We start from the raw sequence: 27,200 nt of genomic DNA on the forward strand, positions 1-27,200 counted from the left end.
GCAGAGATATAAAGCCTTTTAGGCTTCGTAATAAAAAATTGCACAAGGCAGATATGACAAATAACTGAAATATACAAATAAATTATTGACATATTCAAAAATAGCAGTAAAAATAGCAGAAATAGCTGATCTACAAGCTTGTAGATCAGCTATTTCTGCTTTTTTATATTTGAAAATGGGTGAAAATCTTTCAACATGGAAACGATTATGACGATTATCTGAAATAACTGCGATTAGACCATTATGTAATAATTGTCCCAGGCCTGGCACTGGGTGGGGTTGAGTTAGAATAGTACTTTGTCCAGGCCTTGTCCTGGTTCCTTTGCAGCACGTGGTCCAAACACTCCACAGGTGTTCACAAAAGTCACATACAGTGTGCTACTGTATAGCTGCTAGCACCGTACCAGCATGAGGCAGCTGGTCAGCTTATGTAACTAGACTGGAGTGTAATCTCCAAGTACTTCGGAGTTACACGCAGCTCTCCTATAAAGGAGGCACCCATGGTACAGGAGGGGTGAAGGAGACTGACATTTTGTTCCCGGCAGAGCATAGGGGCCGAGGAGCGGAACACTTTGTGTCTCACTTCCACTCCCCAACGCACACATGCAAACACACGCACGCACGAGTGCGCACACGCGAGAAAAGTGGAGGAGAATGAAGAGAGTGAAGGCATGGAGGTGGGGGGAAGGGGAGGGAGAGGGAGAGGAAGAGAGAGAGAGAGAGAGAGAGAGAGAGTGAGAGATAGAGAGAGACAGTGAGAAGAAGAAAGAGAGAGAGAGAGAGAGAGAGAGAGAGAGAGAGAGAGAGAGAGAGAGAGAGACAGAGGGTGGGAGAGAGACACAAGAGACAGAGAGAAACAGAGAGAGGAAGAGAGAGAGAGAGAGAGAGAGAGACAGAGAGAGAAAGAGAGAAAGAGAGAAAGAGCGACAGAGAGAGAGAGGAAGAGCGACAGAGAGATAAAGAGCGACAGAGAGACAGAGAGTGTGTGTGTGTGTGTGTGTGTGTGTGTGTCTTGTGTGTGTGTGAGAGAGAGAGAGAGAGAGAGAGAGAGAGAGAGAGAGAGAGAGAGAGAGAGAGAGAGAGAGACAGAGGGTGGGAGAGAGACACAAGAGACAGAGAGAAACAGAGAGAGGAAGAGAGAGAGAGAGAGAGAGAGAGAGACAGAGAGAGAAAGAGAGAAAGAGAGAAAGAGCGACAGAGAGAGGAAGAGCGACAGAGAGATAAAGAGCGACAGAGAGACAGAGAGTGTGTGTGTGTGTGTGTGTGTGTGTGTGTGTGTGTGTGTGTGTGTGTGTGTGTGTGTGTGTGTGTGTGTGTGTGTGTGTGTGTGTGTGTCTTGTGTGTGTGTGTGTGTGTGTGTGTGTGTGTGTGTGTGTGTGTGTGTGTGTGTGTGTGTGTGTGTGTGTGTGTGTGTGTGTGTGTGTGTGTATGTGTGGTGAAGGAACTCTCATAGCAACACATGGAATCAGCCCAAACATTCCTCAGCTCCCTGCCTGTGCAGATGTAGCTTGGCTGTGTTAAATCTGACTGCCTGTGCTGTTACCGTTCTCAACACAGCAGCGCTGAATAGAAATCCTAATCATTATGTAATCATTATGTAACAAACATGTTTGGGGTCATTTTATCGTCTACTCAGGCTTTTGTGAACACCCCAGACACTTTTTATGTTGCTTGGTTCAGTATTTAGATATTTGATGTTCATTTTATCAGACACGCCCCCTTCCTATACAAACCCATTGTAACTTCAAACTTTTTTCAACCATGCTAGATTGATCGAAAACACCCGTCCTTGGTTCTGGTGACTGATATTGTCTAATATGTGAGGGGTGGTGTTTTTTCAATTACTTAAAAAAATTAATGTATCTTATATTTTTAATAAATTAAAAATAATAATAATAATAAATAATTGAAAAAAACACGGCCCCCTCATGCATTAGAGGGTGAATATCAGTCACAAGAACTAAGAACTGGTGTTTTCAATGAATCTAACATGGTTATAATACAGTTTGAAGTTACAATGGGTGTCTGATAAAATGAATGTCAAATATCTAAATACTGAACCAGGCAACTTAAAAACTGTCTGGGGTGCTCACAAAAGCCTTAGCAGACGTTAAAATGACCCCAAACATGTTTGAAAGTGAAATATCCCTTTAAGCCCAATGTATACCTTATCGTACAATGGTTTCATGCGCCAAAAATAGCAGATCCACAAGCTCACAGCGCGTCACGGACGTGATGTGCTGTGAGTTTGTAGGCGCGCAACACCATCTTACGGAGGAGCATAAATTCAGCATTACAACGTTATGGGGGAGAAAACTCACAGCAGTCTGAAGTATGCCTACTCCTTATGCCAAGCATACCATAGCATAATGTCAGACACACAATCTTTGAAAAGACCAATGTCTGACAGCCTCTCACATGTAAAGACCAAGTATCATAGACTAATGACACAGACTATAGGAGTCGATGACGGAAAATTGACTTTAGATGCGTTCACAGGATGACAGCATTAAAACAAGTGATTGTGTCATTTTCATTTGGTGGCTGACTGGACAATCTGTTTGACTTCCCACAGGGGTCAACGGGCGTCTCAACTGAATCAAACAACTGTTGCGACAAATGCATGGCGGCCAAGAGAACAGTGGAGGGTCTGTTTCTATACTGTGCTCAGGGTGGCGAAACAAGCTCCTTAATGTGGACTTTTTTGCGCAACAGCGAATTGTAAAAAAAAAAAACACACACACACACACACACACACACACACACACACACACACACACACACACACACACACACACACACACACACACACACACACACACACACACACACACACACACACACACACACACACACTACAGATTGTAGCTAAGAGCCCTTTTCATGGCATGGGACCTATTAGGGCAAGTCAAACAAATTAGGCAGCAAATGGAGCCTTCAAGTGCCCACCATAAAAGCGGTTGAGTGCAGTTTTGTTGTTCACTGCGCTCGCAAACTGCTTTGTATAATGATAGGGGACGAGAGATGGCTCAGGGAGGGTGTGACGAGTCTTTTCTTGCAGGAGGAAGATTGTTTTTTTTCCTGTCGAGGACAGTCACTCACACACACAGTAAGCCCCCCTGGCCTGTACAGCACATGGCCAATGGATACATTATCTGACTTGGCTATTGTTTAGAATTGCATTCAATTATACGCGTCTCTCTCTGACGAGCTCATGTACAACACCAGCCAGCTGGACAATCTGTATTGCTTTCATTATGACAACAGCTGAATCACCGAACCGGTACTATGCTCAAAACCCTTGAGTGTCCATTTGGTTCCTAAACTTTATCAATCACTTGAACGTTGAAGAACCAGCGATCTTCACAGGCGGAAATAACACCGCAAATTGTATTCGGCGAGCGGCATTCACATGTTCCCAAACCGCTGTCACAGTTGTCACACCCACTTCTATGGGTGGCACTGGCCTTTCAGCTTGTCCCCCCTCGAGCGGCCGTGTCCATTACCGCCATGTGACACCCATGTCAAGAGACATACGTGTAAATATAGGCTAGGCACCAAATATAGAGAGGTGTTCTGTGCCTTTCTTTGTAGCGAGCACATACCTCATGTTACAGGCGACATTCTTCCCTCTAGTCCAGGGCCCCGTTTCAAAAAAGGGCCCCGGGTTATGCGCTAGAGCTGGAAAAGGTCAGAAAGAAAAAAAAGAAAAAAAAAGGTGGCTTGGAAAAGATCAGGTCGAAATGCTAAAGTGACCTTTCAGAGACGACACCGAGTCGAGTCTTGACAGGTGTGCCAGACAGTGAGAAATGCATAGGCAGACGCTATCATGTACCACTTACACAGCAAGTTAAAGTTCAGTTCACACTGAGTATGGGCTCCACAACCTGTCTACCATTATGTGGGGAACTTGGTTTTGACTTTTGAAGAAGAGACAGCAGTGCGTGCCCATCCCACTTTAAACTGTCCAGCAGTGTTGCCAGATTCTGTGAGAGAAACAAGCAACCAGGTCTAGGAAAACCAGACCAAAAGAAGCAACTATGGGCCACATGAGTACTTTCACATACATGTACATCAGCTATTTGAAAATAGCAGATCTACAAGCTCACAACGCGTCGCGATGCGACGCGTTGTGAGCTTGTAGATCGGCTATTTTCAATCTTCAATCTTCAATCTTTACAATCTTGCGGGGAAATTATAATAAGCAGATCTGGCAACCCTGCTGTCCAGGTGCAGGACCAAAAAGATCTGAACACTGCAAATATTGCTCCTTGTTTGGAAATTCAGGAAGAAGATTCGTCCGTGATCTTTCAGAGATCTTGAAGATCTTTCATGATCAAAGACGGCGAATCGACAGTAAACAGAACAAGGAGCGTTATTTCCAGTGTGCGGAAATTCCATCAATTGTCTTTGCACTTGGCTTCGAAACCAAAAGTCTTCACAAGAGCTCCATCGTCTACAGTCAGAATACAACGCTCAGCACAACACGTGTGTGACTGGCGTGTGAAAAACGTAACAATACAACTGCCAATAAGCCTTTGAAAGCAAATAATCTGGACAAACTACATTATTTGAACGTGACTTTGGGGAATAGTAGTAGCCGGTAATAGCAGTTTAGTGGCACTGGCACTGCAGTCTGCCATTGAGCATCACCATATCAGCTCCCTGCTTTATTATGGAGGACCATGTGCCACAATTAATCATATAAATGAATATACAACGCAATTAATTACATAAAATGGACAAAGGGAGTAAAAGTAAAACCGTGAAATAAAGTGAAATAGAGTTAAACTAGAAGAGCACAGGTCTCCGCCAGTACTGTTCCTGATTAATCCTGTCTTACCTATTTATATTACATATTGTCACGTGTCACTTGACCAATGTTATCTTGGCTGATGGAAGCTCACTTCAAAAAATATAAATGATTTTTTGAAGTGACACACCTATTTATAGGTTTTTATTTCGTCATGCGTCTCGCTAGCCAATCAAAAGCATTGGTGACAACATATTGTCACGTGTCACGTGAAGCTTGACCAATGTTAGCTTGGCTGAGACGGGGACACACACGGAAGGACAAGAACGAAAACATACTCTCCACCTCTGGCGGAGACAATAAACAATAAATAAATGTGAACAATTAAGTGTGTTTAATTGTTCCTTTTATAGTGGCTGCACACAGGAGAAGCAGTAGCACTTAGAGGCTGCTACTACAACTGTGCCAATAAAAATAAAATAAAAATACATCCATCCCAGTGGTTCTCAAAGTGGGGTTGGGTTTGGGGAACCCTCAGAGGTCCTTGAGGGGGTTCCAAATGGACCTTTAGATGTCTGTAACTCTGAGCTTATACAAATGGGACCAAATGGACCCATATTGTATAAGCTCAGAGTTAAAGGTAGGGTAAGTGCGATTTTTTTGGTTAAAGATAAAAGCTGTATATGCTGATAGTAATCATTGCTATAGAGTGTTTGTCTCCCTGTCTCTCCAGCTCTTTAATAGAGAGAAAACACATTTTCAGGTAGGTGACAAAATGTCAGCCAATCAGGAAAGAGTACAGAGTAGTGTTGAGGTTCCTATTTGGAACCTCAACACTTTGTGTCATCACTTCCAATTTCACTTGTTTAATCTGTATCCTGACTGAGCTCTCTCTCTCTCCTGATTGGATAGAATTGGTATCCTGACTTTAAAGGGTATACTATTTTCTGTTTGCCAAAGAGCTGGAGAGACATGGGAGACTCCTGTTACTGAACAAACACTCTATAGCAATGAGTACTATCAGAATATAGAGCTATTTAAAGGGATCCCTGGCTAATAAGGCTTATATGCCTCAATACATTATAATTGCCATCTATAACTCAAATTAAACATTTAAAATACTTATACATTGTATTTATTTTAGAAACAGTTCAGCTTTTACTCAAGCGGGACAATGCCCGTCACAAGTTGATGATGTCATTTGTCCATAGGGTCTAGCCCTATGGAATTTATGAAATGCATGTGTAAATATTGCTTTGATGCACATCAACCTTAGGAAGTATTTTGGTTTTTATTTGCATATGCATTCCATAAATTCCATAGGGCTGGACCACACGTGGACAAATGACATCATCAACTTGCAACGGGCATTGTCCAGCTTGAGTCAAATAAATACAATATTTAAGGTATTTTTAATTTGACATTTTAACTAATAGAGGTCAAACATAATGTATTAAGGCATATTTGGCTTATTAGCCAGGGATCCTTTTAACACCTATTTTAACCAAAATAAAAATAAATCACTTACCCTACCTTTTAAAAGGAGGTTCTTTGAAATGACAGAGCCTTGAGAACCACTGATCCATCCAGCCATTCCATACCTCTTTTTCTACAACGGCGATCTCCTCCACCACCACGGGCGCTGCTTCTGCTACTTCTGGGACCACCTCTGGGACCACCTCTGGGACCACCTCGACCACCTCTGGGACCACCTCGACCACCTCTGGGGCGACAACAACGGGCACAACAACGGGCACAACTTCGGGCTTCTTCTCCACTGCTGCTGCGGGCTCAGGGTGATGCTCGTGCTGTACTACTCCCATGGCCATGCCCCGGGACGGGGGGATGATGCCCTCGTAGCCCACCTGGCGCTTGACCTGGACCTCCTCCCCCCCCTCGCCGGCGGCGGCAGCCTGGAGCTTGCTCTTGTAGTAGACGTAGGCGATGTAGCCCGCGACCACCGTGACCACCAAGGCGTGGATGACGTTGTCCAGGTCCAACATTATGGATATGTGTTTTTTTTTTTTTTTTATTTAGGAAAAAGTAAGAAAATAAAAATTAAAACAAATGTTTTTTTTGTTTTGCTTTAGTTTGCGCTCATGGATTGTGTGTGGTGGGTGGGCTCGATCGTCCGGAGAGTGTGTGTGTGTGTGGTGTGTAGCAGTTGTTCAGCCGCAGTGAACTTCACACTGAACGAGCTCGCAGACACACTGCATCTGATAAAGAGCGGGTGTTGCCAGGTTTGGTTGTCCTGCGAGAGAAACAAGCGACCAGTTTTTGTTTTTTTTGTACTTGAACTCTATCTATGCCGCTGTTTGAAAATAGCAGATCTTCAAGCAAGCTCACTGCAGGCAAGCTTACATTACAGATCTGCTATTTTCCCCCAAAAAAGAAATATGTGGGGGGAAAAAAAGAAGAAAACATTTTTAACAACAAATCTTGTATGGGGTCCATGGCACAAAATATTTTCAGATGGGGGGGGGGGGTCTGCAGGCAAATACATGTTAATATGGGGGTCCTTGACATGAAAATGTTTGAAAACCACTGGTTTAAACAACATTAGTAAGGATTAAATAAATAAGCAACTACACTTATAAAGGCCAGTCCACACCAATGCAACTCCTTGCAACATGCAACTACTTGCAACCATGATTATTTATCCCCAATGGCATTTGGCAGGCAGTTGCAAGGAGTTGCAATGGTGTGGACTGACCTTAAAACTGTTTTGTTGCAAGGAGTTGTGACTAGTTGCATTGGTGCGGTTTGGCCTTTAGAAACAAGCACCCCCAAAAAAACTGCAAACCGCAACTATCAATGATTTGCAAGCGACTTTACAGGAAAACAAGCTTAAAGTCGCTTATAACAAGCAGACTTGGCAACACTGTAAAGAAGTACTACGGCGCAGAGCATCAAGTAGCACATACTGAGGAACACAGCACTTCCTGTCTACGGCTACAAATTAAAAGCCTAACATTTACAATATTACAATTATCACCAGTGGTTTTCAAAGTGGGGTCCGGAGACCCCCAGCAGGAGCCCTGCCTTGGGGGAATTCCAGGGGGTCCCTAGCAAAATGTGTTAAAAGCATCAAAATCTGTTTAATGACCTGCAACCCTTTATAAATCAGCTATTTTGAAAAGGACAGTGAAAAAAACGTGGAGGAACTGGAATATATTTGAAACACAACATATTTTCAGATGGGGGTCCGTGGCCAAATACATAATTTGGGGGTCCTTGACATGAAAACATTTGAGGACCACCAGAAAGAATATACAACACACGAATATTCAAAAAGTTCAAGGTTCAATGTGTTTAATGTGACATTCAAGAATTTGTAGGCACTAGGCAGTGACATTCTTGTACTTCAAGCTTCCTCAGAAAGAAATAAGTTAAGTGGACGTAATAATGCAATATGATATAATACTGTAAGTGTCTTGGTAAAGGGGAGTAAGTTTGTATGTACTATGCATACGTACGGGGTGTGATAGTTGAGTTCAGAAGATGTAGCACTATATCTGAGTTCTAAGCTACTAGGCATTCCCAAGTTATCTGATTATACTCGATTAATTTATTATCCATTCTGCAAACTAACCAATTTCTATGCTTTTATTTTGGAGGCAAAGTTGACTCACTTCTGATGTTCCTGTAGTGTAATGTCTCCTCTCAGCCGAGAGGTGGATATCCATGATGCTATGCAATTCATCTGAACAGTGTATTCCTTTAATATGACAATATAAATTAAGCCTACTACAACCTAATTCCATATTACACTATTATAGATTGCATAAACCCTCGCAGATCTTACATTACTGTATCATGTGCATTATCCAGGATAATCCACCTGAAAATGTAACCATCGATAATAACAATGGACTAATTCATTAATTCAGTGGTGTATTAAAACAATAACTTCATCATTGAAGTGACTATACTCTACCTCAGTGGTTCTCAACCTGTGGGTCAGGACCCCCAGGGGGGTCCCCACATGATGGGGGGGGGGGGGTCCCCAGATGACAGTGAAGTGACAGTTTAAAGAGCTTTTAAAGAGCTTTTTTAAATAAAAACCAAAATGTCAAATAATAAAAGTACTCTGTAAAAAGGACTTGGGGAAAATATATGAAACCATCATTCTGAGCACTGAAGTGAAGCAACAGCAGCACACTTTGATACATAGAAAAACAACTTTTATTTGACTCATCAACAAACTTTATTCACTTTGATCTTGACGATGTCAAGGTGAAGGTGCATCTGTGTTCCCTCTCTCTCTCCTGCTCATCCCTTCAACACTGACCATCCATCTTGTGACATTAATGTCAGGTGGAAACCCTGTATGTCCAAAATCGATTTATCATAATTTTAAAAACACTTGAAAACAGTTAAAATAGCCGATCTACAACGCGTCGCACTGTGAGCTTGTAGATCGGCTATTTTCACTACTTTTGTGCGACACTCTTGTATGATGAACTAAGGCATTCATTGATTGGGAAGGGGGAAAAAAAACGTAAAAAGTTGAAATATGGAGATGGAAGGTTTCTGCCCGACAGCAACGATATACAGTATCTCATCCATGCCCATTCCTCTTATGGGTGGTATTGGGGGGGTGGGGTGGTGGTGATTCCCAAAGAATTTATGGCTTATTGAACACTTTCAACTCGTTTTCCTTAAACCTATGTTTGTCTTTACGAAAAATGATGACCGCCTCATGTCGATTCTATACTATTTCTATGTCTATCTTGTAGTCAAACAGAACAATGTATCTGAAGATATGAGGATTCATACAGGGAGAAGCTGTTAGTTCAACACTAACAAATATAATCCATTTAAATTGACACGTTACCACACACACACACACACACAGACAAATGAAATGATCATTCATTCTAATGTAGGATGACAATGACAAGTCATAGATACTACAGCAGAGGAATCACATAATCTGACAATATCGTCATGACTAAATAAAATAAACAATTAGTTTCTCTGTCGATTCGAATTATCTTGTGCATGGAAACAGTTTTGTTCTTTTCATTGAACAAAAGGTCCAATGAAGCCTGCAAACACGTTGGGAAGCCCCTCATCTCAGACCAGCTACAATGCTTGTTGGGGCGGAGGCGAGGACAGTGAAATAAAGGACTTAATGTACTTTGTTGAGCGTGGTTTCGCTCACCGAAAATAGCCGGTAGATTGGCCATTTCCGGTGCAAAGTACAAAGCCTGAGTTTTACCTAGTTGAGTGCCAAAATTGCCGATTTACAAGCTTACGCGTCGCCACGAGACACGTTGAGAGCTTGTAGATCTTCTATTTTCACTGCACAACACTGGCACGCAACTAGGTTTAAATTAGGCTTAGCTCATATCAGGCTTAAGACATGAAGGAGAAAAGCCTCCTGCTAGAAGAGAAGCCACATTGAAGGCACTGTGTGTGAGCGAGCCCAGGGACCATGATACTAGTGCTAAATGCTTTTACATGTAGTGAGCTCAGAGAGAGAGGGAGAGAACGCAGCCAGCCAGTCACACCCCAAACCACACACCTCTCAGGGCAAAAAAGACCTCAGTCATGTGGTACTTAATAGGCACTTCTTTTTGTTTTGTTTGTCTAAACGGATTAAAAACTTTGATTACATTGATTCACATTTCTTTTTTAGAAGTAACTGTCATTCATTGTTTAGATGATGGAGTCTCTTGTTTTAAAGCACAAAACCAGTTTTCACTTGACGCCATGTTTGTTCAATGTCACACAAAAAAAAACAGTGGGTGGGCCCAAGCGGGATCTGTGTGGACTGCACAGTTACAGTATTGTCTGTGGCTTGAAAGAAGGAAGTGAGGAAGGAGAAATAGAACCTTGGAACAAGCTCGGACTGAGCCTTGTTTGTTGTCACATAACGTGGACTCACAACATGCTCATTGCGAGAAACAAGATGTTAGTTTACAAGATGACGTAGAACCTGAATAAATGCCATTACACTTTGCTCACTTGGCCCTTGACCTGCTCTAAAATAACATCTGTAAATGGACTTTTAAAGCTAGTCAGAATAACTCACCCACTGCATCCATCCAACAAGCTAAGATCCAGCAGTGCATTCCATTGAGTTGCAGAACTTGCAGTGCCCTCTAGTGTTTATGCTGGAGAATCAACTTTCATATAGACCGCTTGGGATTTAAAAGTACAAAAAAAAGACAATGCGATTCAAAGAGTTAGAAAGACTACCTCACAACATCTTGTAGTCTATCTCAACATAGCAGCATATGGCACACCGTTTTTCTTTTACGTATAAATGCTACTATATGAACAACAGCATCCTATATATAATTTCTTTTTTTAATATCATTACCACATGTGTGATTAGCCAGGCAGAATACAATGAAAAAACCTAGTGGCAGATATTGGTGGCTGTTAAGTTTAAGTAGTAGACATTAACACTCTGGCACCTGAGAACAACTAACCGTATAAAAAACTACTGTTAAAGGATTACTTCTGCCATTTGTTACTCCCTTCGTTCATGTTGTTGTCCCCTTGTCAAGTGGAATAAATATCCTATACCTACAAGAAGAGTGAACGCTCAGACAAAAATAAATACACATACGATATGAATGAATGTCACAATAACTATGTTTTGGGTTTTCTTTTACGTTTTTTGCCAATTGTCTGTCTGCGGACAACCGTTAACTGCTTAATTTGATTAAGGCTTAACCGACTACGTGACACGACCGACTCCAAGAGTACAGAATTCAAGCATAAACATTATCAAAATAATTGTCTGTAAGTAAGAAATATAAGTGACTTATAATGCAGACTTCTCTCTACATGCAGGCATTTCCTTACCATCTATGACAGACAAAAAAAGAGGCAGCGTGTTAATACCACTAATCTGTAAACCCTGTGGGACAGTATTTAAGTTGGGACTCTGCATATTAAGCCCGAACACGTTCCAACCTCTACCAATGGCAGAAAACACTCCAAAGTCATTAACCACTGATTGATACTTTGTCGAACGACGGTAGTCGATCTATAACCTTGCAACGCGTCACGTTCGACAAATGTAAGTACTGAGGGGTTACCCCTCTTGACCAGGGTCTGTGCTTGGCCCCCTCCTTTTTTCTCCCCTATGGACCGAATCTCTTCGTCGCAAACATCCAATCTACGAGCTTGTAGATCGGATATTTTCAAAAACTATTTGTGCCCCTACTTCGCACACCATCCCCCCAAATTTCCCGAACAAATCACGGCCCCAAGTTCCCCAACAGGGGGGGGGGATTTAAGACAATGAAACCCTACCAGTGGCGCACGATAAGGCAAAGACAGACCAAAGTGACAGCAGCAGAAGCTATTATGTCTGCGTGGGCGCACAGTGGCGGCAGCTCTACAGAACATAGAACCCTCGAGCCCACCCAGACCATCGTCTTCTTTATAAATTCCGTCCCGACCATCTGTCCATCGGCAGCACCGGTGGTCTTACAGATCTAACAGACAGAGAGTAGTAGCGTGCCACCGTGGCACAACACCAACAACAACACGCGGGCTCCTTCAGAGGAGGGGAGGCGGGACGGCGGTGTAGGGGAAATAAAAATAAAACAAATTAAAAACCCAGTTGTTAGTCGTTGGTGCACGTTTGTGGGAGTCTCCCATGGACATGGAGGGACGCCGTGGAGCGGTGGGTGGAATGCGGAGGTGGTGGTGGCGGAGTGGGTCAGCGCGAGGAGCTGCGCTCCTTGCTGACACAGTCGTCCTGCGCGGTGATGGCGTCCCCGTTGGCCGTGGCGGCGCCACACGTCCGTCGCTTTTTCCTGTGGTGGGACGACATGGCGTCTCCCTCCGAGGCCCCTGACTCCGCCTGCAGAGGGATGGGGTGGGACAGGTGGTTACGCAACACTTCCAGAGATGAACCGTATTAATCATTACTGTAATAGGCTCTATGCACAGCTGCCATATTGTGAAGAAATTCACAGGTGTTGCCAATGATACTAATGAGGGCTCTGTTCCATTCTGGTCAAACAGAGTCAGGGTGCTGATTTTGTCCATATTGGCTCACTGGAAACACTCTGTTACACCAGTGGGTCTAAAATTGGGGTCCAGGGACCCTCATGGTTCCTTGAGGGGGTTCCAAATGGCCCCTTGTGGGTGTGTAACTCTGAGAGTGTACAAATGGAACCAAATGGACCCGTAATAAACGTCATTTGTACACTCTCAAGAGTTATGGGTGTCGTGGAAATTAAAAGGTCTGAGAACTACTGTGCTACACTAAATGGAACAGAGCCTGCATTAGTATCATTGGTAACACCTGTGAAGGAAGTGATAATATGGCTGCTGTGCATAGAGCCTGTTGACAGTACTACTGGGAATAGATTGTTAACGTACAGTTTAACTACATCTATATATACACTTGTTAATACTGTAGCTCATATCCCAAGGTCTAAGTGCAGAGGGTCAGGCAAGACCCTACGTCTCCTACGGTTGCTGGTACCTTACTTTCGATCCCTGTATTGTAGAATGCCACCGGTTTACTCCCTCTTTAGTTTCATTCTTGAAGCTTAGATGAATGTCTCCTTGTCTGTGTCTGTTCTGTTTCATACTAAGGAATTGCTATGACAATTGAATATCCCCTCTGGGATTAATAAAGGCTATTGAGAGAGATTAAAACAACGGAATCAAATAAAAACAATTAATGGTCAAGTTCGATATAGTTCAAATGGCCATCCCGATTTAAACCTGCATGTTAATGTTATATAGACTGACAGATATTATTATAGTGCAATTCATTCATGAATCAGTTCAGTTTCATGTCCTCTTTGCAAGCCTTCTTTTCATACAGCCGGATTTGCTATAAAATAGGTCTTGTATCTACTTGTTTTGAAGTTTTCCTTTTTTAGAAAAGGTGTTGCTGTGACTGAATTAGGAGTGAAGGGGATCATGGGTACTATCATAATCGTGTCCTGTTACTTTTCAGGATTCAAATTTCAAAAGCATCAAAAGTAGCAGATCCGCAAGCTCGAAACGCGCCGCGTTTCGAGCTTGTGCATCTGCTTACTTTTGATGCTTTTGTGTGACGCTGTAGTGTGATCACGTAGGTCGTTAATACACCCCAAAAAACACAAAAAGTTAAAATACGGAGATAAGAGGTTTCTGCCTTGACAGCTACGGTATAGAATGTGACACGTGTTTATGGCGTTCTTCTCAGCTGCTGTGTCCAGGGCATACATAGTACATACAGATCTAATGTCCCTGCTGACAGCTCCTGTATGGATGAATGCTGAAGACAGGCAGCTGTTCACATTCCTCTACAGCTAGGGGGACATTGTATTCTCTACATAGGGACCCCCAGGGGTCCCCCCCCCCCTTTTCCAGGGGGTCCCCAGCTAAATGATTTGTAGTTTAGGATTCAAGTGGACCCGTAAGGGTCTGTCACTAGGAGAGTTAAGGATGGGGGTCCGTAGACTAATGCATATTATTAGATCCCATGTCCAAAAGTATTATTTTCAGGAAATGGAACCTGTGTTCAAATGAATCCAATGTAGTTATTATTTGGTCACAAGCTCTTTGTTAATACTTTGGTTGGTTAAAAATGTATAGCAAACCTACAAGCTGACAACGCGTTGCATCACGACGCGTTGTGAGCTTGTAGATCGGCTATTTTCGCTACTTTTGTGTGACACAGTTACACAACAAGTACGGGTAACAAACATTTAAAAAAAAAAGAATATAAAAAAGAAAATATAAAATATGGTGATACGAGGTTTCTGCCCAACAGGAACAATATCAAACTGGGGGTCTTTAATATAAAAAGAATTTGAGAATCACTGCTCTATATGATGATGATGATGAAGCCACCACTCAACAAGCCCGGATATGGGCCATGGGTCATGGGTCCATAGTGGCACGCAGCGTGCCCAGTTCCCAGTGGTGTAAAGTAACTAAGTACATTTACTCAAGTACTGTAGTTAAGTACAATTTTGAGGTACTTTTACTTTACTTGAGTATTTCCAATTGTCTATACTTTTACTTTACTCCACTACATCTCAGAGGCAAATATTGTACTTTTACTCCACTACAATTATTTGAAAACTTTAGTCACTAGTTCATTTGCGGATGTAAATTATTACATTATAAAACATACATTAACCACTTTAGCCCTATTTTATACCTAGGCTATTTGAAAATAGCAGATCTACAAGCTCGCGACGCGTTGTTAGCTTGTAGATCTGCTATTTTCAAACATTTCAGTACTTTTACTTTTGGTACTTTAAACACCGCCAAAGTTTTTTCATAATAAAATCACCCACTGCCAGGGTTTTTATCTTTTTTTTTTTTTTTTAATTCGTCAGGGTTAGGGTTATAAATTTATACTAAAAAATTAGAGAAACTTTTTAGGAATTCAAAAACAGAATAAACGAAAATTAAAAGGGGAGAATTCTCCCCTTTGGCGGTTCAGACCATTGACTGAAAAGGGGAGAATTCTCCCCTTTGGCGGTGAGTGTGTTAAGTACTTTTTGATACCAATACTTTTGTACTTTTACTCAAGTAAATTTGGAATTCGGGACTTTTGCTTGTAACAGAGTACTTCCACATTGCAGTATTGATACTTTTACTTAAGTAAAACATTTGAGTACTTTTCCCACCACTGCCAGTTCCACCTGTCGCTGCTGTAATGACATAAAAAACTCAACGGGACTGGAGCCAACCTGGTATCTAACGTACAGTACAGTACAGCGGGAGGAGGTTTGAGGTCACGGAGGTCAAGTGTAAATGCCAACGGCATTTACACTCAGGAAAGACGGGCTGAGTCAGGGAACCCAATACAAGGAGACCTCCGTATTTCATTGGCACCGAGCAACATGCCAAGCACATGTTGGCTCCCACAGGGAACATGGGTTACATAATGCATGTTACATGCTACACAGAATTACTTTTGTACCCATCTGTCTTGAACACATTTGCACTGTTGGTTGTCCATTTGTGTGAGCTACTGCACACAAAAAGATAGCCATTTAGACCTGCAACGCATCTGTGTCATTTTTTTATTTTGAGCTAAAAAAAAAGCATTATTTTACACTTTGGCTATTCAAAAATAGCAGATCTACAAGCTCGTAGCGCGGCACCGAGTGCCACGCTACAAGCTTGTAGATCTGCTGTTTTTGAACATTTTTAACTCAAATCTTCGCTTCTGGGTGTCCCTGGAACAACATATTTTGAGATGGGGGTCGGCGGCCAAATACATATCATTTTGGGGGTCCTTGACGTGAAAGATTTTGAGCCCCACTGATATGGAAACATACGTTTTTCAGAAAGCTTAGGTCAGGATTTAGAAGACATTTGTAGAATCGGCTTCATGTCTTAATGGGTTAACCACCCATTTAGATCTGAGGCCGATTCTAAAAACGCCTTCTAAATCCTGACCTAAGTTTTCTGAAAAACTTCAAATATGTATTCAAAAATTACAAAAAAAATGATGTTGCTATATACTGTACATATAGCAACAATGTTGCTATACCCCAAAAGGGGTTCCCGTCTTGAAAGGTATAGTTACAAATAGGGGTTCCCGACTTCCCGCCCACAATGGGTTAAAAATATTGATATTCAATGAAATGTTGATAAGAAAAAACAGAGAAGAATTGAGGGCATCAGAAAATGGAGTGACTATATCATGACTGAAAACTGTTATATTATTTGGTAGTTGTAGAGGAATGGTTGAACTACTTTTGTTCAATCAAAATGTACGGCAGCACAGAAACGTCCAAATAGACGTTAGAACCCCGACAACACAGGGGGCTAGCCTGTGTGTTAATGAAGTAGTTGCATCATCATCATCATTGTGCTGCTATTGCAGAGTAGTGCAGCAACCTTGATCATTTTTGCTGTGTCTGCAGTCTTGGATGGCAGCGCTCTGTAGCTTTGCTTGCTGCTATTCTTTTTGACCTGCATGTGTGCAAGATATCAAAACAAATGCATTACATTTTAACCAGCTTAAGGCCTACACTACTACTGTGTTGTCTGCCATTAAGAGACAGTAAGAAAATGGCAGCTCTGAGCTGGGCTATTTTTGGTATACAAATCAGGATATAGAATATATATATGGTGTGTGTGTGTGTGTGTGTGTGTGTGTGTGTGTGTGTGTGTGTGTGTGTGTGTGTGTGTGTGTGTGTAAACATACATCTGAGTCAGAGTCTGATGAGCTGGATGAAGAGGACGATGAAGAGTCACTGGAGCTGTCTGATGCGATGCCGGTGGACTCCTGCAGGTCCACCTTGTCAGCCAGCACCGCCAGGTCAGGCCTCTCCGTCTTTAAAATGCTGGGAGAACGCAGGGAACACAGCACGGGCATAGAGATCAGAGACCGTAGGCCTGTCACAATGATTACATAGTCGCCTAATCGCTATTATTTGAGATAATCGCAATTCTTTTTTGCATAATCGTCAGTCGTCATGATCATTTTCCATGTTGAAAATTTTTCAAATATTTTCAAACATTTTCAAAAAATAGTACAAGCTCAATCTACAAGCTCAAAACTTTTGAGCTTGTAGATTGGCTATTTCCACTATTGATATAAAGTATAAAGTTATTCAATTATGTTATTTGTTATGTCTGCCCTTTTGTTTTACGAAGCCTAAAAGCCAAACAGAAATGTATAATTTGTATTCATAATGTTCCAATGTTCAATGACAGAAACACAATTAAATTGTCAAGTAACATTTCATTATCGTGACAGCGATAGAGACCGATCCATATATCGGCATTATTTTACTATTTTTTTTTTACATGCAGCCGATGTGTCCCGATATTTTAACCTGCCCCCGCCCCAAACTAGCAGATCTACAAGCTCACGTGTCACATAATGATGTATTGCGAGTTCACAGATCTACTATTTTTGAAGGTATGTATGTAGGGTAGGTATTATATGTAATTCAACCTTAATCTCTTTGAAGGCCTGGGGGATAAAAGGGGTTTGGTTGGTTGGTTATATCAGGCAACTATGGGTTTCATAAAGACAGATAGATGTAGTCTATATTTCTGAGTTGTAAATGCGTTTTCTTGACACATACCGATACCATTTTCTGGACAGCTTGGGTCGGCCCCGGACGGTCTTGTGCCACACGATGGGGAAGTTGGTGGTGCTGGCGAAGTTCTGGGTGATGGCGATAGTGGTGTCCATGTTGAGCACGACGTGCCACCAGCCACCTGACCAAGCACACACAGTCATCATTAACACATTCCATGCCAGAGTTTAATCTCATAATGTACTCACCAGTGCCAGCGTTTTATTGTTGTTTTTTTGTTTTTATCATGTCGCCACAGACCTCGCTAAATAAGTTAAAAGTGCGCGTTCATTTGGTTCTAAACACACAGCGGATCCGTGAGAAACGTCCAGCGAAAACAGTTTCCAAATGCGAGCCGCCATCTTGAAGCTACAGCCGATACACGCTAAACAGTGATCAGCGAGGAGAAAAACAACAAACCGAGAAAATCGAGTTTTAAACAGGATCCCAGACAGGAAGCGGATACGATCGAAAAAACCGGAACCCGAATAATTCCGTTTCCGACCGAAAACCGGAAACGGAAATGGATCAAAAAAATTCGGAAAGTGCACCTTGGGCGATTAACATGGGAATCGGCGGTTCGCGTAGATCTACGCGACTGGCACGCTGCGGCTTTAAATAGGTTCGCGTAGATCTACGCGATTGGCATTCAATGTGTTAAAGTCATGACAACTATAAAATGTTGCTTTTTATTAGCCACTTTCATAGAGATTATCATTATTATTATGGTGATAATTGTGTTTATGGTGCAGAGGTACATTTGCAGCCAACAACTTCTTTATCATCACCTACAGAACTGGTTCTCAAAGTTAGGTCTGGGGACCTCCAAGGGTTCTTGAGGGGTTTCCAGGGGGTCCCCAGCTAAATGATTGATTGATTGTCTTCCAAATGGGAAGTAATGGCTCGATAAGTTTTAATGCACGACTGAGGTGCTTTTCCAGGAAACCAAACAGCCAGTCCAACAGATGCTACAAAGCAGTGACTTCAGGGCTGTGTGTCGTTTCGTCACGGCCGTCGTCATCAGCCGTAGAAACAAAAGAGAGGCTCAAACCCTGGGCCTTGTGCCAAAAAAAACTGTTGAGCGTTTAATCCAATCTAGTTGCCATCTTACAGCCAGGGAGAATTAAAAGAATCTAGGTCACATGCATCGCTATCACACTGTGTTGTCATGAGGCTCTGAAGTACCAGCCACACTTCTGTCAGTGTCAGTGGCCATTTGACTGTCTAAACAGTGGCGGACGGTGGCGGACGGTGGCATGCTGCACTGCAGTACGGTAAATGTTTACGGAATAGAAAATCAGCCCCGGACATTTTGGTCGGTCCTTGTTGTGTTGAAGCACAAACATGTGGCTTGACCACTTTCAACCTGGCTTCCCTATTTTGGCTGTCATTATAGATCATACATGGGCAACTGGTGGCCCGGGGGCCATATGCGGCCCCCACCTTCACTTAATGCGTCCCGCAGGTTAATATCGGAATACTGATGTATTATTGATTTCAGCTTTTACAATTCCAAACATGCAAACATGATCCGCTTTAATTACTTCAGTCTATATTGGTAGCTTAATGACTAGTATTAAAATTATGACTATTTTATGTCCAATGTATTTGTATTTAAGTTCATAAAGTTAACATAAGTATAACTAAATGCATTTGAAATTAAATAAAAATGTAACTTTTCAGGATTCCTATAAAAAATTAAAAAAAAATCTGGATTCCAATAAAAAGATTGCAAAAAATTGCAGATCTACAAGCTCAAAACGTGTCGCACTGCGATTTGTTTTGAGCTTGTAAATCGGCTACTATTGCTACTTTTGTGTGACATAGAATAGCGAAGTACGACATTCATTTATGAAAAAAGTTAAAATACGGATATAAGAGTTGTCTGCCCGACAGTAAATGCATAGTGGCCCTCTGGAGTGAGTGTGGAAATATAGTGGCCCTCTCCATCATCGAAGTTGCCCACCCCTGTTATAGATGAATATTTTCAAAAGCACGTTATGATACAACGAGTTGCGAGTTGTAAAATGACTAACCAGGGACAAAGACAGTCTCTCCGGGTCTCTGGAGGATCTCCATGGGCTTGAACTCGGCGGGCCAGGTGGGCTGCTGCGTGCGCGGGTACACCACGTTGAACCAGGTGATGGCCTCGTCCTGCTGGTTGCCCCCGTCGTCCCTGGTCACCTTGATCAGCTCCCGGGGCGTGTGCGTGGGGAACAGACACCAGCGCTTGTGGCCCTGCACCAAGGCGTTCCAGGCACTCGTGCCCAGCGGGTCGATGTGGATGCCCGTCCCGGAGCGAGACGGGCCCATCACAAACCATCTGCATTAGAAACACATGAGCGCACAGAGGGTGACGGAATGTTGGACTCATCAACTTACAGAAGATAACCACTTCTAATCTACAAATTGGAAGTATTCAAATTGACTGCATGCAATCCCATGTCTCCCGCATGAGAGACCAAGCTCTGCGAAGAGGCAATTCCCCACATGGTCAGGGGAGATATTGCGCTTACTAATAGATGTGTTCTGATTACCTGGCGATCGCTCTACCCCATACATGGGCAACTGGCGGCCCGGGGGCCACATGCGGCCCCATGCGGCCCCCACCTTCACTTAATGCGGCCCGCAGGTTAATATCGGAATACTGATATATTATTGATTTCAGCTGTTCCCCAAGTGCAAACATGACCCGCTTTAATTACTTCAGTCTATATTAGTAGCTTGATGACTAGTATTAAAATTCGTCTTTTTTATGGCCAAATGTATTTGTATTTAAGTTCATAAAGTTAACATAACTATAACTAAATGCATTTGAAATTAAATAAACATGTTATTTTTCAGGATTCCACTTAAAAAAGTAGCAAAAAAATTTATCTGAATTCCAATTCAAAAATAGCAAAAAAAGCGTATCTACAAGCTCAAAACGCGTCGCACTACGACATGTTTTGAGCTTGTAGATCTGCTATTTTTGCTACTTGTGTGTGACATAGAATCGCCCGACAGTATATGCAATGTGGCCCTCTCCATCATCAAAGTTGCCCATCCCTGCTCTACCCACTCAGCAACGGCGAAATATCAAAACATATTAAACTAGAAAATGTGCTCCTCGGAGCACAAGTCTCCGCCAGCAGACCCGTGCTATTTTAATAGCACGGGTCGTCTTGGTAGAACGGGTCGTCTTGGTAGAATGCGCGTGGTTTTTGGTGTTCTGCAGGGGCGACTGAATATGTAGTGTCTGCATCTAAAAAATAATCTTCTTGAAGCAATGTGTCATATGGGAGTCCTCGTAATTGACTGGTTTGTTCAAATGCTTATCTGTCTTCTTCATTGTCTTGAACAGTTTCAACAGTTGATTGGTGTGTTTGATCTATGTCAGTTTTCTCTAGTGCTACATAATGTATTTGATCAAGGTGGCCAATTGTTACAGTATTAAGACTTCGGCCTTGTTGTGGGATCAATTCAACTCTATAGTCCTCTTCTGTGTTACTGTTGTAGATGAGTATGCTTTCTTAGCTTTGGCCTTCTGCGCCTTTGCTTGACCAATGTTAGGTGTTCTCAAAGGGACACACACACGCACGGACGGGTGATTTGTACTGGAAGGTACTGTTCCAATCAAGACTGATTGATCCTGTCTTACCTCACTTCAAAAAACATAAATGGCTTTTTGAAGTGACACACCTATTTATAGGATTTTATTTCGTCATGCGTCCCTCTAGCCAATCAAAGGCATTGGTGTCAACATATTGACACGTGTCACGTGGAGCTTGACCAATGTTAGCTTGGCTAGGAGGGAGGTGAACACACGGCGGGACGAAGCGAAAACATACTCTCCACCTCCGGCGGAGACAACAAGAAGGATCATTGTTGGACGTATGCAATCAACCACATGAATGAACCCCATACACTTAGCTGACCGGGATCCCCCAGGGCTCTATACTAGGTCTGCTAGTAAAAATGGTAAACGGTAAGTGGTGAATTTATATAGCGCTTTATACAACGCGCTTTACAATGTGCATTACATTCACCCATTCACACACACACACACACACACTCACTGCCCGATGGCAGAGGAAACCATGCAAGGCACCAACCTGACATCAGGAGCAGTTAGGGGTTCAGTGTCTTGCTCAAGGCACCGGCTTCGAATGCTATCAATGCATTGAATGGGAGATGATCACGTTTTATCAGACCATTGAATGGGCGAGTAGGCGACGAGTAGGCGATATACTGACCTACCCGCGATTTGTCAGACCATTCATGGGGCGTAATCAGGAGCTACTGACCTACTTGGAGGCGGAGCAGTCCCCACAACATTATTTACGATTCTGTGCCTATCGGTACATAACTCCAACGGCGCTGAGTAGGCAACCTTCTGATGTCCGAGTGGCCGCTCGTCCTCCTCAGCTACTGCCTCGTATAGGCTCTGTGCATGACTGCAGTTCGCTTTTTTCAGAAGGTGGCCTTCCCGTTTCTTGTTCTGGGTCATTTTCAAAATAGCTTCATTTGATTGGCTCAGCAGCAGTCTTAACTGGAAGCACACAACACATTCATATGTGTTCCCGGTTCAAATCTACTGCTGAGCCAATCAAATGAAGCTATGAGAAACTGAGGATGGCCACCTTCTGGAAAAGGGAACTAGAGTCATGCACACACACACAGAGCCTATTTGGTGTAGTATTTCCTTCTAGAGCAAATCTCTTCGCTGAAAATAAGCAACGTGTTATAAGCTTGTAAAACCGGCAATTGTCCCTGAATGTTCGCTCCAGATTAGGGACACTAGAGTCGTTTAGGGCAGTGGTTCTCAAACTTTTTCACGTCAAAGACCCCCAAATTGACACTTACTAGCCCGCGGAGCCCCATTTGAAAAGATATACCAAGGACCCCCCATAAGAGAAGATTTTACGGCTCTAGCAGTGATTTTAAACCATTTTAATTTCAAGGACCCCCAGTTTGCCATGCATTAGGCTACGGACCCCCATTTAATGGCATTTCTATCTCTGGGAGATTTGGTAAATTTATATTGTAAAATCTATGTTAATTATTTAACTCAGAGAGTGTACAAATGGGTCCATTTGTACACTCTCTGAGTTACAGACCCATAAGGGTCAATTTGGTTACTAACTATCTATCATTTAGCTGGGGACCCCCTGGAACTCCCTCAAGGACCCCTGGGGGTCCCCGGACACCACTTTTGAGAACCAATGGTTTAGGGAATTTTGAGAAAACCTAACAATTTGGTGACATTTTGAGGCGTGATGATGATACCACTTTTACACCCCAGCTGTCCAGCTCCAACTGCATCTATACCATAAGGAAAAGCTGTATAAATACAATGTTACGTAGCCATAGTTACACAGGTAGTGTCTTTTGACCTGTAAGGGGGCCTGCGCTTCTCCCCGGCAAACTGGAACAGGTCGTCTCGGAAGAACACGGGCACCGCGTAGTCCTCCAGCAGCTTGCGTCGCTTGGCGTGCTCGCCGTAGCTACTGTCGAAGATGTAGAGGGGGCTGTCGTCCCGCGTCGCCTCCAGGTACTCCATGTAGTACTTCATCTTCATCTTCACCGAGTAGCCGTCGTTGTCCTCGCCGCACTTGAACTTCTGGTTGCGGTACTTGCGCTTGAGGCGCTCCACCGTCCACTTCTCGCGCGCCGGCCAGCTCTCCTGGCAGTTGAGGAGCACGACGGGCTTGTAGGGCTTCTCGAAGCGCTCGATGAACTCCTCGGGGGTGAGACGCGACGAGTCGGCACGCTCCACGTTGTCCTGACAACACAGAATATGAATTGGTGTCAATGGTGTTCTATAGCCAGAATATAGCTGATCTACAAGCTCACAACACGTCGCACTGTGTGAGCGACGCGTTGTGAGCTTGTAGATAGGGCTGTCACGATTAAGTTGACGATTAATAGTCACTCTAATAATTGCGTTTAACGATTTAATTGTGTGTTTGGCGTTGAACATTGGAACATATGAAGCCATTTAGGCTTCGTAATAAGAAATTGCACATGGGGCAGATTTGACTGAAATATCCAAAGAAATTATTGACATACTTGATCATTTTTATACAGCAGAAATAGCTTGTAGATCTGCCATTTCTGCTTTTTTAATATTTGAAAATGTGTGAAAATCTTTGAACATGGAAACGATTATGCAAAAATAATTGCAATTATGCAAAAATAATCGCGATTAGACCATTATGTCATAATTGTGACAGGCCTACTTGTAGATCAGCTATTTTCAGCGCTAGACACCATCTCGCAAAAAGTATAAATTCGGCTTAATGTAAAGGACACAGGTGTGTCTCTCTGAAAGAAGCATTCCTGTATTGAGCAACAAGGCTGATAAGGTGATACAGTTGTTTGTTTTCAGGGCAGGTACCCAAAGGTAATGAAATAATGACATATTGGGTTATTACATTGTAGTATGGCATTTCTCAATTCCCTTGGCTATAAAAGCAAAGGTTAGTGTTAACCCCACTTCAAAGTAGAAACAGGCAACTAATGCAGCTTAAATTAATCGGCTCGCACACCTCAATAAATTACTATTGGATTATGTAAAAAATTAAAATTACTAATACAGTATCAATGGTTGACACTTGAAACGAATATTCAAACTTCCACCACAACACAAGTGTTGTGGTGGAAACTGAATTCTTGTCCTGGAAAAAATATGTAGCCACCAAATGCTTCAGATGTGCCATTGACTTCAAACTTGATACGTCTAAAATTAAGTGTAAATAGCAGACCAAAAACAGTTAATGCATTAACTACATTTGGGAAATATATCAAACTCTCAAATATGATAGACATGGAAGATTCAGTATGGAGATGTTTCAGACAAATATATGTGACATTATTGCCAGACCCAAGGGGTCGGGCTTACATGAGGCTTTGTACCTGTTTCGTCCATACATGGGCAGGGGCCATTTGTCCTCCGGCCCCAGCCAAAAAAAAGTTTGTGACGTCCCCTTTCGTCATGAACTATTCATGACATCATGAACTCCAGTTATAAAGTGGTTTGTAGGTGTGTTACATACTAGGACTTCATTTTGGGTCTGGCAGAACCAGGTCTCCTGGTCTTGTTTTTTATTATATGTACAATTTAAAGGAAACATAATTTATCCAAATAATCTTCTCTTATCTCACCGGTATTGACCTATAAAACATGTGCTATGCAAAAGATATAAGATAGATAAAACAGAAAGGGTTAGCAACTGACTACATATAATCAGGATTAGGTCTGATTATGACAAATAATAATATATAATAATCAGACCAGATTACTTTTTTAAAAATGTTTTATATATACTATTCTGAAAAATGTGTAATTACATTAGTTAGATTGTCAAGGAAGTTTTATAAAATATTAAATGAGTAACTGACTAGCCTACATTTCAAAGTAATCTGACCCAACCGCTGAAAGACAGATTATACGCATTCTGGAGTCAAACCTGGCAATAAACAAGCCAAGACATGAAATATGAACATCACTGATACAGGTCATTTCAGCTTGAAATTATAGTACATGTCATGCATGAGAGGTACTATATGACCTATTAGTCCTATAGTATAGGTAGTCCAGTTTGGCAAATTATCCAAGCTTTAGAAATAAAGCTAGCTAGCCCATAACTTAAAAAGGAGGTTTGGTAACTACTCATCAAAATACACTTCAGTTACTTACAATACAGTTACAGTAACATACAATCATACATGCATTTGTTTATTTGATCATAACGTGTGACACAGTGACAGTACTCGTACCCAGTGGTGTAAAGCAATTAAGCACATTCACTCAAGTACTGTACAATTTTGAGGCATCTTTACTTTACTCGAGTACTTTGAATTTTCAATACTTTTACTTCTACTCCACTACATCTCTGAGGCAAATATTAAACTTTTACACCACTACAATTATTGGACAACTTCAGTTACTAGTTACTTTGTAGATTTAAAATATTAGTACAAAACATCAGCCCTGCATAGACTTTGGCAATTTGAAAATAATCTATCTACAAGCTCAATTGTGAGCTTGTAGATCTGCTATTTTCAAAAGATCTTTAGGCATTTTATACATTTGAAAACTTGTGAAATGGACATTATGCATAATTAGTACTTTCTACTTCCGGTACTTTAAGTACATTTTGATAGATACCAATACTTTGTACTTTTACTCAAGTAAATCTTGCAGTATTGATACTGCATTGTAAACACATTTAGTACCTTTTCCACTACTGATAAATGTGATAATTGGTGTTAAATAGCCTTGGGTGAAAAGAGGGTGTAACTCAGGTGCTGCCTGGTGCCTACGTGACCAGCTGCACTCTACTCCGTTGGTTCTCAAAGTGGGGTCCGGGGACCCCAAGGGGTCCTTGAGGGAGTTCCAGGGGGTCCCCAGCTAAATGATAGATTAGGCACCAAATGGACCCTTATGGGTCTGTAACTCTTTACAAATGGAACACGGGTCCATTTGGTTCCATTTGTACACCTCTCAGAGAGTTAAATTGACATAGATTTTACAATAGAAATTGCGATCCAAGTGATATAAATGCCATTAAATGGGGGTCTGTAGCCCTAATGCAGGTCAAACTGGGGGTCCTTGAAATTAAAATGGTTGAGAATCACTGCTAGAGCCGTAAAAAAAATCTTCTCTTATGGGGGTCCCTGGCATATCCTTTTGAGAACCAGTGCTCTACTCAACGTGCGAGGCTACGGGAGGCTGGCTACTGGCTAGGCTACCGTTAGCATAACGTGTGACACAGACCCGGGTGTCCGTACCTTCACGGTGCGGTGCGACACGTCGAAGGAGTCACAGTAGTCGTGTCTGGTCCAGTCCAGCGAGTCCTTCAGCTCGGGCCTGGCGCTCCGCTTGGCCTCTTTGATCCGCTTCTTGCTCTTGTGGTTCATCGTTTCACATGAAAACGACCAGACGCCGACTTAAACGCAACGTTACGAAATTAGCTGCTAGCCCTAGCCGCTAGCCTTAGCTGTTAGCTTAGCTGCTAGCTTAGCTATGTGCTTCTGTGTGGACGGAGAAACGCATTTAGCCCTGGCTGGCTAGCTGAGCCGGGGCTAGCAAGCTGCGTCGTTTTGTTGTTGTTTGTTCTAACGGGAGGAGGGCTAAAACGTCAAGCTGGGTTGTTGTAGCCGCTTCAAACGGCTAATTAATGAGCCAATTAGAGTGGTGTTTATTCGTGAATGTGTTGGGTTTGACGTTTTGATATGGAGACGTTGTGAGGCTGTCTGCTGAGTGAAAGTGTAGCTTCGGGAGGAGCTAAGTTTTAGTGAGACGATAACAGTGCGACTGCAACCAAATCCCCCCCCTCCTCCTCCTCCTCTCAATCGTCAACCTCAGTGTTACCAGGTCTTGCGAGAAAAACAAGCAACCAGGTCTATGAAAACTAAGCCCATAAGAAGCGACC

The 27,200-nt window shown here is 42.5% G+C and overlaps 2 protein-coding genes across 10 annotated transcripts in view; both read right to left on the reverse strand.

Annotated features, from left to right (window-relative positions):
• Positions 1–6,954, reverse strand: part of LOC308098232 (uncharacterized protein) — a 54,717-nt gene extending 47,763 nt beyond the window's left edge. For 5 of the 8 annotated variants that reach the window (XR_013934274.1, XM_080446505.1, XM_080446504.1 and 2 more), the window contains exon 1: positions 6,355–6,954. Coding sequence is in view for 7 of the 8 variants with exons in the window: in XM_080446505.1 (XP_080302631.1) it covers positions 6,355–6,756 (402 nt within the window). In the remaining variant the exon portion in view is untranslated. The remainder of the gene's footprint in view (positions 1–6,354) is intronic. The other 3 variants (XM_080446507.1, XM_080446508.1, XM_080446506.1) reach the window with 3 other exon arrangements.
• Positions 6,955–8,128: 1,174 nt separating this feature from the next.
• jmjd6 (jumonji domain containing 6, arginine demethylase and lysine hydroxylase) lies at positions 8,129–27,076 on the reverse strand. 2 transcript variants are annotated; one of them, XM_080446476.1, is made up of 7 exons: positions 26,557–27,076; positions 23,157–23,545; positions 19,818–20,104; positions 17,788–17,923; positions 16,899–17,037; positions 16,589–16,663; positions 8,129–12,584 (listed from the first exon to the last, which is right to left on the reverse strand). In XM_080446476.1, the coding sequence occupies exons 1-7, from the start codon at positions 26,683–26,685 to the stop codon at positions 12,441–12,443; spliced, it is 1,299 nt and encodes a 432-aa protein (XP_080302602.1). In that variant the 5' UTR covers positions 26,686–27,076; the 3' UTR covers positions 8,129–12,440. The 2 variants fall into 2 exon arrangements, with proteins under 2 accessions (XP_080302602.1, XP_080302603.1); XM_080446477.1 differs by lacking the exon at positions 16,589–16,663 and having other exon boundaries at positions 8,130–12,584.
• Between the last annotated feature and the right edge of the window lie 124 nt (positions 27,077–27,200).

This window comes from Gymnoscopelus braueri, assembly GCF_963280865.1.
Source record: "Gymnoscopelus braueri genome assembly, chromosome: 13".
In the NCBI taxonomy this organism is placed as follows: domain Eukaryota; kingdom Metazoa; phylum Chordata; class Actinopteri; order Myctophiformes; family Myctophidae; genus Gymnoscopelus; species Gymnoscopelus braueri.

Coding starts and splice junctions, on each gene's coding strand:
- jmjd6 (XM_080446476.1), bottom strand. CDS start 26,685: ATGAACCACAAGAGCAAGAAGCGGATCAAAGAGGCCAAGCGGAGCGCC. Junction 23,546..26,556: donor TGTCGCACCGCACCGTGAAG/GTACGGACACCC, acceptor CTGTGTTGTCAG/GACAACGTGGAGCGTGCCGA. Junction 16,664..16,898: donor CATCAGACTCTGACTCAGAT/GTATGTTTACAC, acceptor GCACACATGCAG/GTCAAAAAGAATAGCAGCAA.